Source organism: Neltuma alba, unplaced genomic scaffold (assembly GCF_004799145.2).
Source record: "Neltuma alba isolate B1F8T4 unplaced genomic scaffold, ASM479914v2 tig00002280_pilon, whole genome shotgun sequence".
NCBI classification, from domain to species: Eukaryota; Viridiplantae; Streptophyta; class Magnoliopsida; order Fabales; family Fabaceae; genus Neltuma; species Neltuma alba.
Window position 1 is genome coordinate 88,681 of NW_021632805.1, and position 14,210 is coordinate 102,890.

General features: G+C 30.7%; 1 protein-coding gene across 1 annotated transcript; it reads left to right on the forward strand.

Annotated features, from left to right (window-relative positions):
• The first annotated feature begins 696 nt into the window (after nt 1–696).
• LOC114721174 (isoliquiritigenin 2'-O-methyltransferase-like) lies at nt 697–2,949 on the forward strand. Its single transcript, XM_028906996.1, has 4 exons — nt 697–1,103; nt 1,225–1,538; nt 2,287–2,351; nt 2,461–2,949. Exons 1-4 carry the CDS (start codon nt 697–699, stop codon nt 2,758–2,760), a joined length of 1,086 nt encoding a protein of 361 aa, XP_028762829.1. The 3' UTR covers nt 2,761–2,949.
• Nucleotides 2,950–14,210: the final 11,261 nt, after the last annotated feature.

Genomic DNA, 14,210 nt, shown 5'->3' on the forward strand with positions numbered 1-14,210 from the left:
TATATAGGTTGATACTCCAGCCAATTGTTCGCTTCATGATAGAAGAATTATAAATTATGCATTTTTTCAAATCTCACGTTTATCAATTGTTTGTTTTTTATTCAAATAAATTTGACCTATGAATCCCTCGCTTCTTACATTTAATGTCTCAAAAGATTTCAATTGTCAATGGTCAAATTCATACTATATTTTTAATAAATTTATAAAGGGTTAATATTATTACTTATCATTATAATTTGATCGAATTTTAATTTTGATCCTTATAATTTCAAATAATTGGTTTTGATCCATATAGTTTTATACAAACTTAATTCGAGTTTGAGTACAACGACTTAGGGACCATAACCAAAACTCATTAAATATATAAGGATCATAATTCGTTAAACTCAAACCAGATCTAATAATTTAAAATAATAGGAACTAAAATCAAAATTTGATTGAATTGTGAGTACCAACAATAGTATTAATCCAATATAAAAAAGTTGCATCGGTGATAGTGTATATGAATAATGGAATAACTTGTTATATCAGGACACTAGCTATGCAATGCAGGGTCCCACCATTTAATTATGCTATAAATACCACCATAGCCAGACCTGTAAAAATCATGTAGTGAGAACTTTTAGACAGAAAAATTTGCTCTATCATTCTCCATAGGTAGTATAGAGAGTCTACAACGAAAAGAAGCTAGCAATTATGAGTACCAACATTGAGAATCATGAATATGATTCTAATTCCTCTTCTTTTAATCCTATGATGTTGCCAACTGATCATATTTACCTTGCAGTGTTAAATGCTGCTATTGAGCTGAACTTGTTTGAGATCATTGGCAAGGGAAGCCCTAAGGGCATGTCCCCCTCTGAAATAGCTTCAAAGCTCGAAAATCCTCACGCTAGCATGGCTAACCGGCTGGATCGAATGTTGTTTTTGCTTTCTAATTACTCTCTCTTGATTTGTTCTTGCACCAAACTTGATCAACCTGACAAGATTGAGAGGCTCTATAGCCTATCGCCTAATGGCAAATACTTAATTGCCGAAAAAGATGAAACCTCCTGTGTTAGATTCTTCAAATTATGCAATCATCCCACTTACATAAAAATTTGGTAAGCAGGTATTTCATGTTTTGATTCGTAATCACAATTTTTTTTTTGTTTATTTATTTGATTATATACGAAAGACACCATGACCCATTTTCATTTGTACGGCACATGTGATTTTAATTAGGCAAAACTTCAAGCAAGTGATTCTTGACGAGGAAGAGAACCTTTTCAAGAAAGTTCATGGGATGCATATGTATGAATACATGGAAATGGATCCAACATTCAAAACTACTTTTCACAAGGCAATGGCTGACTTGTCAATTATGCAGATTAAGGATGTACTTGAGACATATGAAGGATTTGAGGGAATATCCACGCTTGTTGATGTGGCTGGTGGCATTGGCCAAAACCTTAAAATGATCATTTCCAAGTATCCTTCCATTCAAGGCATTAATTTTGACTTGCCACACGTGGTACAACATGGCCTATCTCATCCAGGTAGCTATACGGATTTGTATTCTCTCCTCATCCCTTTCTCTTCTTTGTGATAAATGATCATGTACATGTTATTCTATTTTACCCTTTTTTGAGTTGAACTAGATTTTTGACCTATTTGTTGCAAATAATATTAACATAGTGCATGATAAAATTATAGAAGAGAAGTTTAAATAAAAATAGCGAAAGAGGGTGGGGATTTAGAAGTTGAAATTTGAAGATGAAGACAACAAATATAGATAGAAGGCACTTAGCCTACAACTAAAGTGTGATCTTGTAGAAATTGTAATTCAAGTAATTTTACATACTTTAGTAATGTGTTACGTTTGATTCAACTTTCCCCTTTAAAACTTTGATGCTACTAATTAAACAATTAAATTGTGCTACCTCCGGTCCGTAATTATAAAAGCTGATTAGGAGTTAAATTTGATACTAAATATAATATTAGAGTCTACTTTGTCTTCCAAATTTATAATTTATTATCTAAAATATCCTTATTGATTACACATATTAAGAAAGTTTATATCCAAGAGTAGTTATGATTGAAAAAGAGTACTTTCAGGAAGTCAACTCATATTTGTTATAAATAACTAATTTAATTAATTTCTCAATATACCTAAATTAATTAAGTAGTTCTTATATTAAAGGCTGAAGCCAGTATATTTTTCAAAATTCATCATTCATGCAGCATATATATATATATATATATATTTTTAGCTTATCATTAGATCTTCCTTGGATATAATTAAAGGAATGAAGCATCTTGGAGGAGATATGTTCAAAAGCGTTCCAGAAGGCGATGCTATAATGATGAAGGTCAGTTTAATAACGCTATAATAATTAATTTCACATAGTAACTAATTATTATTCCTAGGGCTTATATTGCTAATGATAATAAGCTGTATATATGTCTAATCTCTTGCAGTTTATAACTCATAACTGGGGAGATGAAAAATGCATACAGATTTTAAGAAACTGCCATAGATCTCTGAAAAACGAAGGCAAGCTTATTATTATTGACCCGATAATGCCAGAAATACCAAATGGAAGCGACGAGCATAAGTATGTATCAGTTCTTGACAACCTTATGTTCATGCAATCTGGTGGGAAGGAAAGAACAGAGAAAGAATTTGAAGCTCTTTGCAAAGATAGTGGCTTTTCTAGCTACCGTATCGCAGCTCACGTTGCCTACACTGGTTTAGGAGTCATTGAGTTTTATAAATAAATTAAATTGGATTGTGGTTACGTTGTATGGAGTCTAAAGTGAGCCACACTATATATACACACACACAAACACACACATATACATCGTTTATGAATAAATTATGTGAGTAAGAGTATAGATTTTATATTTTATGTAGTACTTGAATACAATAATGTTGTATGACTAAGGAATGAACTATACGTGTGTCATATATGCAGAGTGGTCTATGAATAATGCTTGTAGTGATGCGTGTTGATACTTGACATGGTGAGCCTTAAAATCAAAGTCACCTAAACGTTTATTTCACCGGGGGAAAAAAGATAGTGCGACATTTTCCTAGCATTTAAAATTGATGTTCTCACCGCACATGCATTTTTTTGGTACTCCTCCGGCCCTTAATATAAAACTCATTTAACTAATTTGATTAAATTAAAAAAGTTAGGTAAATTGGTTAATTATAAGAAAAGTGACACATTTTTCCTAAAACACTATAATCATCTTTCTTAATACCCCATCTCCCTCTTCTACTTGATTATAATTGAGAGAGTATCTATAGGGATAATTTAAAGAAAATTGATAAATATAAGAAATGGGTCTTATATTTAGGACCAAAACCAACTCAAGAATTAGATCCTATATTAAAGACTGGAGGAGTATCATTTTAACAACTCCTGTGCTAGTTCTATCTTTTTCTGTCAATTGTAAAAATTATATACTTCCTCTAGCCCACAATATAAATCGCTTATAGAAAAAAGATTAAAAAATATAATTCATTTAAAAAATAATTAACAATTATTTATTAATTTTATCCTAAAATTAATGCTTAAATGTCTCTTTGTATTCTTCTCTTTCCTTCATAACCTCATCTAATATGGGTAAAGTTGAAATCAATTTTAATTTTAAAATAGATTTGACGAGTTAACTACCGCTATTTTTGGTTTTGATACTTTAGTTAATGTTCATTTTTTCCTTGTCATTAACAAAAATAAAGAAGACAGAAGTTCGGTTGCTTAATTACTAGCCAGACAATTGCAACTCAATTTTCCTCTATGCTTTATAAGGTAAAAAAAACAGAGAAAGTGATATGAAGTGGGTTGAGATAATTTTAATTAAAGCGAGTCTTGAAAGAACACTTGTTTGAATATTTACATATTATCCACCAAAATAATTGTGATATTAGTCAGCTTTTAACCCATACTTAATTATGGATTAACTTCTTATTAATTAGACCTAACATTTGTAGGCAGGCTTGTTTAACTCTTTTTTTCTTTTTTCATTTTGTACATTCCTAAAACAATTTTTTAAACTATTTGTAAAATTTTCTCCTTCTCCTCCACACACATTATATACTCAATTCAATGTAATCATCACATTTTTTTCACTCTTATCTAAAATTTATGTTCCTACGGATGACTGCATTCCATAAAAACCATTGTTAATGTTTATCAAATTCTAAAACTATTTATTACTCTCTTGGGTTTAAAATATAAGATAAATTTTATCTATTTACATTTATTAAGAAATTAGTTAAAATCAATTTACAATAAATATGTAAGGCATATATTTTTTTCCAAATATACCCTTCTTAATGAAGAAAATAAGTAATAAATGTAATAAATGAACAAAAAAGGAAAGAGAATATATATTGGGTAAAATTTAAAAAAAACTCATTAAATGCTTAAATAAAATTGATTGTTATTTTATAAAAATTAAGCCCCTTCAATAAAGTTTATCTTATATTTGAATGTGAGAGAGTATTAAGAAACTAAGTTCGATGGGAAACGTTTCCTAATTGCTGATGCCCTAAAATGCTGGAGTCTCTGTTTACTAATCGTTAATTAATACATTTCTTCAAAAACCACGACGTCATGCGTGACAAATATATTAAATTCACAACGTAATAACTTGACTAAACAACACATCAAGTATATACGTCAACAAAATGGATAGGATGATGCATGGCGTGCGCAGAAAAGTAATATTTGATGAGGTGCGTTATCTTCACATTATATCTTTAAAGATGTTTATTTCTTAACAAATATGTTTTTTAATTCATATTTAACTATTTTGTTCCTATTTATAAATCACTTGTAGAGAAAAAGTTTATTCCTAAATATAAATCACTTGTAGGGTAATTAATGATCTTTTTCAACGTTATCCTTGTTGACTTAAATAAGGTAAGAGAATATGTAAACCATATTATTTTTTTTTAACTGTGCTTCCTTTAATAAGGGCAAAAGGTAGAAAAGTTACCAATTTAATGCGTTTCTTAGTTTACAAGCTTAGGGTACAAGTAACTTATAAATAAGAAAGGAGTGAAAATTAATTATTGTTAGAAACAATCAACACTTCTACTTTGTCTCTATTTATAAAAATATTTGTAAGATGTCTCAAATTGTTTGAGCCAGTTTCCTATATTTTGCCCCCATTATTAATTATTTATTTTAATACTTAATATATTTATTATCTCACTCCTCGAAGTATTATTCATTCGTTCCTCTCCATCGCATATTATTTCCCTTCTTAATATATTTATTTTGGCTTTTATTATCATGCGTGCGTTCTATTTTTAGGAATGTTTCAGCTGAGCTTAAAGAATTGTTTTGTTCTGTCTTGGTGCCATTGCTGCTATGTTGGTAATTAATTGAGATTTGGATTAATTGCAAATTTTGGTAACAATTAGTTCCTGAATGATCATATGGGCATTGCATATTTTAGCACTAGGAGTTGGGAACTTAAATCAAAATAAATTAATCAAAGGGATGGATGAGGAAGGCTAAGCATAAGGGGATTCATTCCTAGTTGTTTACTTCCATTTGTTCACTAATTTAGAGAAGCATCTTTCATCTCTTGATTCATAATAATAATAACAACAATAACCGAATAAATTAAACCATATTGTTTTGCCTTCCTGCCTTCTTCCTTCATTGCCTTCTTTAGTGCTTAATACATAATAGTGAATCGGGCAGAGCTTGCATAAAGTTCTTGATTTAATCCACAGATATTATGATCACACATACATATATAATTCTATATAGATTATCTGGATAATATGAATTAAATCACCTATTTAATTTATATTATATTTAATTGAGTGATTATCCTAATTAGGTTACCCAGTCAACCGAAATATAATCTTACTTGATTATTTTGTTTCGTTGGAATTTTTTTTTAATTTTCAATCAAATAGTCCAACCTATTAAAGACAGACTCGACCTGAAATCCAAACAGTTTCTGAATGCTGTGAGTAATATAGCCCCTGGCCTTTTCTTTGCAATATTTTGTTAGTTGAATTTGCTGGGTGAAACATCGTCAGATATCTTTGCTTCGTGAAAACACATGATAACTAGATATGGACAACCATATATTTGTGGCCTTTCAGTTGACAAATGTCCATGTGATATATACATGTTGAAAACTTCTGGAGCTAATAAAATTACTTTTTTAAACAATAATTACTGACAAATCATGTTTTTATATATTTTTATCCCATTCGTTTAGCATTTTTAGTAATAAATTTTGACTAATTGAGAGTTTTTAAAACGGGATAACTTTTTCGAGATTTTAAATTTTAAAATATATGTTATTGGAATTTTCTTTTTTACTATCTTGGAACTTTTTTTTTGGAGTAAATTTGTGCAAATAAAATACACGGACCTTTGAAAACTTAGGTTTTATAAGGCTGACCAAGGAATCTGCAACTCACCCAACCCACTTGTGCTGGGCGAAAATTTATCCATTTGGGCCAGCCCAAAAAAGGCCCATGATGGGTGGAAATTAAACAGCCAGTGTGAAAAAATAGACAGGCTGGGTATGGGCATACCCTTAGATGCCCCTTACCTGCCCATTTAATAGTATGTGTATATTTAAAAAATTTTAACTAGTAATACTCTCTCTAGTTCATAATATAAGAAGTTGGCTAGAAAAAAAATTATGATATAAAATATAAGATGTTATTAAGACAATTAATGCGACTTTTTCACCTTGCCCCTGTTAAAATAAGAGAGAGGAGAGACATGAGAGATAATAAAATTGTAACATTAAGAGCAATATTTTCATATTTAGAGGTAAAATAAGAAAATTTTATCATTTTAGAACACATTTAATGACTAAATTTTTATTTCTTGATATGCGAAAAAAATTAACTAATTTCTTATATTATGAACGGGAAGAAAATTAACTCTCCCACTCTCAATCCAGAAACTTCTTGTTCTCCTAATTTCTTTTTCTTTCCTTTTGTCCATGATCGTGGAGTTCCAAACTCCTAGTGTTTGACATCTGACTTTCACATTTCCACTCTTCCTCTTCCTTTCCTAACCTAGTAGTGTGTTTAGTTGGAGGGGAGAGTAGAGAGGAAAGGGAAAATGAACCCTTCTCCTTGTTCTGTTAGAAATTTTGAAGGAGTGGAGAGCTTCCTACTCTCATTTTGAGTTTTCTCAAATTGAAATTTTTTGCACTACGCATTGGGTGCTCATCGAATTTATGAGTACCCAGTGCTCATTGTTGTAGCATATGTAAAGGCACCACCGCCCAACAATCCATATTAGTAGCTGAGCATTCAGCACCATTCTCCCATCTACGATTTTCTCTTATTTTGGGTCTTTCAAACTTTTATTTTAAACATATTTATTGCTCTTACGGACCTAAATATAAAACTCATTTTGTACCGTAAATATTTACGGTACGCAATGAGTCTTATATTTAGGATCAAAAAAGTATTAAAAAAATAAACATTGGAATTATTCTTCTTTTTTTTTTATGCAAAAATCTTAGACAGGGTTTAAGGTCAACGCAAACCAAGAACAAGGCACTTGATTTAACTCCTCCAAAGTCATATCATCATGTTAGACAAGACAATATTGCAATTATTTTTTAACAAAAGAATACTTAGATTAACTTTTTTATATTTATTATATTAAGTTCTCTCATTACATATAATAGGACAAAGTGAGTTCTATATTTAGGGGTATCTTTTTTAAAAATAATTTCAATGTTTAATTATTTTAATAATAAATATGTGCAAAATAAACATTTAAAAGACCCAAAATAACAGAAAATGAGAGATGAGAGAATGTTGCTAAATGTTGAGGTGCTCATGTGGTTTGGAGAGAAAAATGGGGATTGCTGTTGGACAATGGCACCTCTCCCCATATGCTACGACGTGATTGGGAAGATGAGCATTGGGTGCTCATAGATTTGATGAGCACCGGACTCCATTTTTTAGAAAAGAGTTAAAAGTTAGATGATTTTGCTCTTATTTTTTGGTGATATTTTATTAATACCTATAAAATTTATTATTATAAAATTTATTTTAAATAAAAATGTATTATTATAATTAAAAAAATATATTATAATAAAAATTAATTTAAAATAAAAATATTATTATAATGAAAAATTATATTATTATAAATTAATTTTTACAAATATATTATTTTATTAATTAAAATATATTTTAAAGCTTAAAAAATAGCAAGATTCATTTTTCTTTTAAGCCAAATAAAATTTGTTAAGTTGATTATTTTGAAATGTATTATTAGAAAAAAAATTTAAATAATAAATTTGTTTAAAATAAAAATTTAAAAGACCCAAAACAAGAGAAAATGACAAAGGGGAGCGCCGTGCTGAATGTTCAAGTGCTCACGGGGTTCGGATTAGGGGTGGAAACAGGCCAGGCGGCCTGTCAGGGGCCTCTGGCCTGGCCTGCATTTGGCCTGGCCTGGCCTGGCCTGTTTTCCCAAAAAAGACAGGCTCAGGCCTGTTTGAAGGCCTGTTTAACTAAATAGGCCAGGCTTAGGCTTTTTAAAAAGCCTGTTAAACCTGTTAGGCCGGCCTGGGCCTGTTAGGGATTTATGATTATAATATATGAAAAAATTAATTAATGCTATTATTGTTAATGTGCTCTTTTAATTTATTTTTAAATTTTAATATATAGTTAATAGCTTAATTTTTTCTTAGATTTTGAAGTCTAGATGACAAGTGAAGATAAAAATATAATTTAAAATAATAATATCAATAATAATGTGATTTTTAAATCTTAAAAATATAAAGAAAATAGGAAAGAAAAATTTTGTTCCAAGAATGATAAATTAACTAACTTACGTATTATGTTAATTTAAGTATGATACCCTCTTTATTCGTTATAAAATTAGTATTTTTTCCTCTTTATTTATTTGTCTTAATTTAATTTTTTGTGTGTATTTAAACGTAGTCTTATTCCAAATTTTAACATATAATTACAATTAGTTTTCAATAATATTCTTATAAATTATAATTAAGATTTAAAATAGTACTTATGATACTAAAATTTAAATAAAAGATAAGACTAAAAATTTAATTATTATGTACGTTTTTTTTAATCTTAGCTTTTTTAAAAAAATAATAATTTAAAGTTAAATTTTTTAAAAATACAGGCCTTTTAACAGGCTTCAGGCCAGGCCAGGCCTTTATACAGGCCAGGCCAGGCCTTTATACAGGCCAGGTTCAGGCTGAAAAATAAACCTGTAACAGGCCACAGGCCAGGCTCAGGCCAATAGGCTTCAAAACAGGCCTGGCCTGTTAAGAGCAAGGCCTGGCCTGTTTCCATCCCTAGTTCGGATGGAGAAATATGGATTGCTGTTGGATGGTGGCACCTCTCCACGCATGCCACCACGCCGTTGGGAACATAAGCACTTGGAGCTTATAGATTTGTAGGGTGTTAGGATAAACCCAAACAATAGTTTGGAGAATAGCTTCTCAACAATAAATTTTTTGAAGAATAAATTTTGTGAAAAAGTGATTCTGACAAAGTAAGAATGTTTGGATAGCTATTATTAGAAACATTTTTTATATATGCTAATTACTAAAAAAAGGCATCAATTAATATAATAATTACATAAAAGATGGATTTTATAATATATTTTAATTTGAAAGAATAAAATTGTTAATAATATATTTTTTACCAATGTAATTAATGACATATAAGATAATGTAATTAATAAATAATTAATATGTGTATATATATTTATAAAATATAAGATTAAATATGTTTATAAAAAATAATTGAGGGGTATTAAAGTCATATTATCATTGAGATCTACTCTGACAGACATAATTATACTCTTTAATTTGAGCCAGAAGTAGAACGGATTCACTTTTTCTAAAACCATCATTTTGAGTCCAAAACCATGGTTTTGGTCCCAAACCATGGCTTGTTAATTTTGCCCCCTGTTTGGCAACTTTTTTATCCAAACCATGGTTTGGAATGTTACACAAATAGGCCTTGATTACTTTTAAAATTATGATTTGATTTCACTCAAACACTTTTTTGATGAGCACTCAATGTGTGCTTTATTTTTTAGAAGAGAGCTAAAATTTTAGATCATTTTGCTCTTATTTCTTTGGTAATATTTTATTAATACCCATAAAACATATTATTATAGGATTTATTTTGAATAAAAGGCTAAAGTATATAGTTGGTCCTTTAACTTTATGTAAGGTTTTGAATTTGATCCCTTAACTTTAAAAAGTATACCTTTAGTCCTTCAACCCTAAATTTGTTGGTTTTAAATGATAATTTTTTGTAACAATCATAACTCTTTTGAATATTACACTTAATATGTGAACATTTAGTAATATATTATCAGCATTCAAGAGCTCAATATCATCATCTTTTGTTAACAATTTTAGGATTAAATGGCTAAAAGTTTACTTTTTAAAATTAAGTGACCAAAATAAAACTATGTGTAAAGTTAAAGGACTAAAAGTATACTTTAGCCTAAATAAAAATATATTATTATGAGAAAAATATGTATTATTATAATTAAAAAAATATGCTACAATAAAAATTAATTTAAAATTAAAATATTATTTTGTCTAGGTGTTTGGGAAAACACTGGCTACTAAGTCATCCTATCCTCGCTTTGAGTAGCTCCCAGATAGTGAAGTCTTTGGTTGGGGCTTCAAGAACAAGTCTACTGATGGATAGCTGAGAAGCTCCATCACCTTTGTCATATCTTCAAGGTTTTGGTTGAGCACAGGAAGACTGAGCTTTTTTCTTCTTTTTGTGAGACCTCTTTGAACTGAAATCTACAAGATCATCATCACCAGAATTTCCAGCTCTTGAACCCAAGCATAATCAGAACACTAAGGTTTCTTCTAGGCCCTAAGTTGTTCCCACAGAAGTTACTCCCTAGGGTACTTATAAATTACTCCTCATGGGCTACAATTCAAAAAATTCTTTAGTCCATATATCCAGACTCCTAGTAAAGCTGAATACATTGGCTACAAGCCTTCAAAAAGCCAAGATATTCTCAACGTTTGATCTTAAAGTTGGCTTTTGGCAACTAGGTATTCATCCTCAAGATAGATACAAGACTATATTTTGTATCTCTGATGCTTAGTATCAATGGATGGTGATTCCATTTCGATTGAAAATCGCTCTATCCTTATTTCAAGAAACCATAACCAAAACATTCGGCCCATCCTTGACACTGCTTTGGTCTATGTGGACCATATTCTTTTGTTTTTTGAAGATGAGGATTTTCACAAAAAAAAACTACTAGCTTAATTTGCTGATATTGTGGACCAGCATGGCATATTGCTCTCTTCCAAAATAGGCCTTATAGCCCAAGAGTAGATTGAATTTCTGGGAGCCATATTCTACAATGAATTTTATTCGCACGGTCCTCATATATCACAAGAATTGCTCAACTTTTCAAACAACAGCTTGTCAGTAAAACAAGTTCAACAGTTTTTCGGCATAATCAATTATGTCTGTGACTTTATTTCTGATGTGACTAGACATACAAACCACCTGTTCAAGCTTTTGAAAAAGAACCCTGTCTCTTGAGGAAAAGAACAAACTGTTGCAGTAAAAAAGTTCAAATAAATTGCACTGCATCCTCCACCATTGAAGATTCTAGGTGATGACCAAAGAATCTTGCAGACTGATACCAGTGATCATTATTGGGGTGCAATCCTTCTTGAAGAGGTTAATGGCAAGAGATATCATTGTGGACATGCTAGCAGATAATTCAAAGAATCAGAAAAGCATTATCCCGCCACCTATAAGAAAATTCTAACTATAAAAAAAGGAATTGAGAAATTCAATTTTCATTTCAGTCCTTTCAACTTTATTGTTGAAATAGATAATACTCCATTTCCCTTTATGCTCGAAACAAAGAAAAAAAAAAAGACACTTCCATACGTACATCTACTTAGGTAGAAACACTGTTCTCCCACTATAAATTCACAGTTAAACACATCAAAGGGCACCATAAAGTTCTTGCAGATTATCTCTCAAGACCACCTAAAGTCCAATTCCTCACACACAGAAAATTCCTTAACCTTCTCAGTCCTGTAAAATTCTTGCCACTTTACATATCAACCATCTTTGAGTTCCATCCAAACATGTCTTATAGAATCAAAGCCACTATCTTTCCCGTAGGATCATAACCTGAAACACCCATTAATGTTGTCAACCTTGCCAAAGGAACTTTGTTCTACTACCTCCACCTTTTGTTTATTCACACAGGAATTCATCCTTATCCTCAACGCTTTAACCTGTAGGCTCGTTACATCACCATTCCCATTATTAAAGGCCCAATTCCAGAAGAACTATTATGTTACCTTTGGTCCCTCTCAGCCATTCATACCTGTTTCATGGCCTTCCTAGCCTTTACTATCTATCATTATCTTTGTGACTCCAGGAACCAAAATTCTCATCTTGTTGCCCTTTTTGAAATGTTTGCTCTTATACCCTACTGGAGAAGAAAACTTTTCAACCTTCTTGATGAGCATAATATCTAGACCGCACCATCACTAAAAAGATAAAAAAATTTCCTGTTTCTTCACTCTTTTCAGGCCTTAAGAAAGAAAATCTAATGGAAGTCCTTTTACAAATACTTGTCTAAATTTCTGGAACACCTCTACTCTTTGGCCTAAGTATGAGACTATAATAATGAAGAAATTGGGACAAACTTTAACTATACTAAATAAACTAGACACTGGTGAAGACTTTACAAGTCTCTCTCTTGGACCTTTTCCTCCCAGTCCACCCAATTTTTCACAACTGGTTGCTGCAAGTTCATCAACAACTCCTACATTAGAAGAATTTTAGAGAAATTTCATCCTACAGGCTATCACTCCTCTAGCCTTCACAGGAGATTCCCAAAATTCAATTCTCGGTGGAGAATCTCAAGATCCAAATCAGAGGGATTCATGGCCCTTCCAACTAAAGCTAGGAAAACGGGCTGGCCTTGTAGGGCTGGCAGGCTTAAAAGGACTGGTGGGCTTAAAAGGGCTGATCCTACACGGCCAAAATTTCAAAAACATCACAATTTGTTAGACCCGGCCCTTAAGCAGATGGGCTCAGGGCTAGCCAGTGAGCTTTCGGCCCATTTAATTAATATTTTCATTTTTCATATGTTTGATCAAAAAAAGAAAATAAACCAATATTACTAGTAAAAGATATAAATAGGAATAAAATTAAGTAACAAATATAAAAAATTATCATATCTAAATGTCCATCAACATACAAAAAATCTAAAACATCCATTAGACATAATAAGTCAATGACATTAACATCCAAAAGTTCCATTAAAACTAGACAAATGTTTTAACTAAAAAAAAAAAAAAAGTGGACAAACACTATCATCACTATCATTGATTGTAAGAATATTTGATTGTGCTTTACTAGTAATAGGCTGTTCTTAACTTCTAAAAATATCAATGATTTCTCAGGCTTTAATTGTGAAAATCACTTTGCTGCGCAATCTCATAAGAAGTCTGAAATATCTTAGCACTTTGGATTGATCCATAGTATGCTTTTAATGAGCTAACTATGTCATCCTATTTTTGTTTTTGCTGACGATGGTCTTCTTTGATTTTGTCTAGCTTGCTTGTCTAACTCTGTTTAAATATACAGTAAAAATTATGATATAGTTACTATAGAAAAAGTGTTAACTTATTTATTAAAATTTTATAATATATATACAAATTGATACATATCTGTTGATTCAATCATTATAATTTTTGTTTTAATATAGGGAATATATTTTGTTTATTTTAATATATAACTGTTGGTTCAAATAAATACAAATTTGAAATATGATTTAGGATATTGAGAATATACTTTTATTTATTTTAATATCATTAGAGATTGAAGTGTGAGTTAAGAGTGAGTGAAAAACTGAAAGTAAAACTTAAAAAGGGAAAGTATGTAAAATGTTAGGGACTTAGGTTAGGATCAAGAAAAAAATATAAATTAAAAAAATTATTGTTGGCGAGCTTAAACGGGTAGGCTCGCAGCCTACAGGGCCAGCCCTTTTATCTTCAAGCCCTATAGGACTGGCCTTTTTAAGTCGAAGTTCCCTTTGAAGATTTTAAATTACAAGCTCGGCTCTCAACTTAAATGGGTCAGCCCGATAGACTTGATCTGTTTTTTCAGCTCTACTTCCAACTCACCTAACTTGAAGGTCTCCATTTTTCGCAAC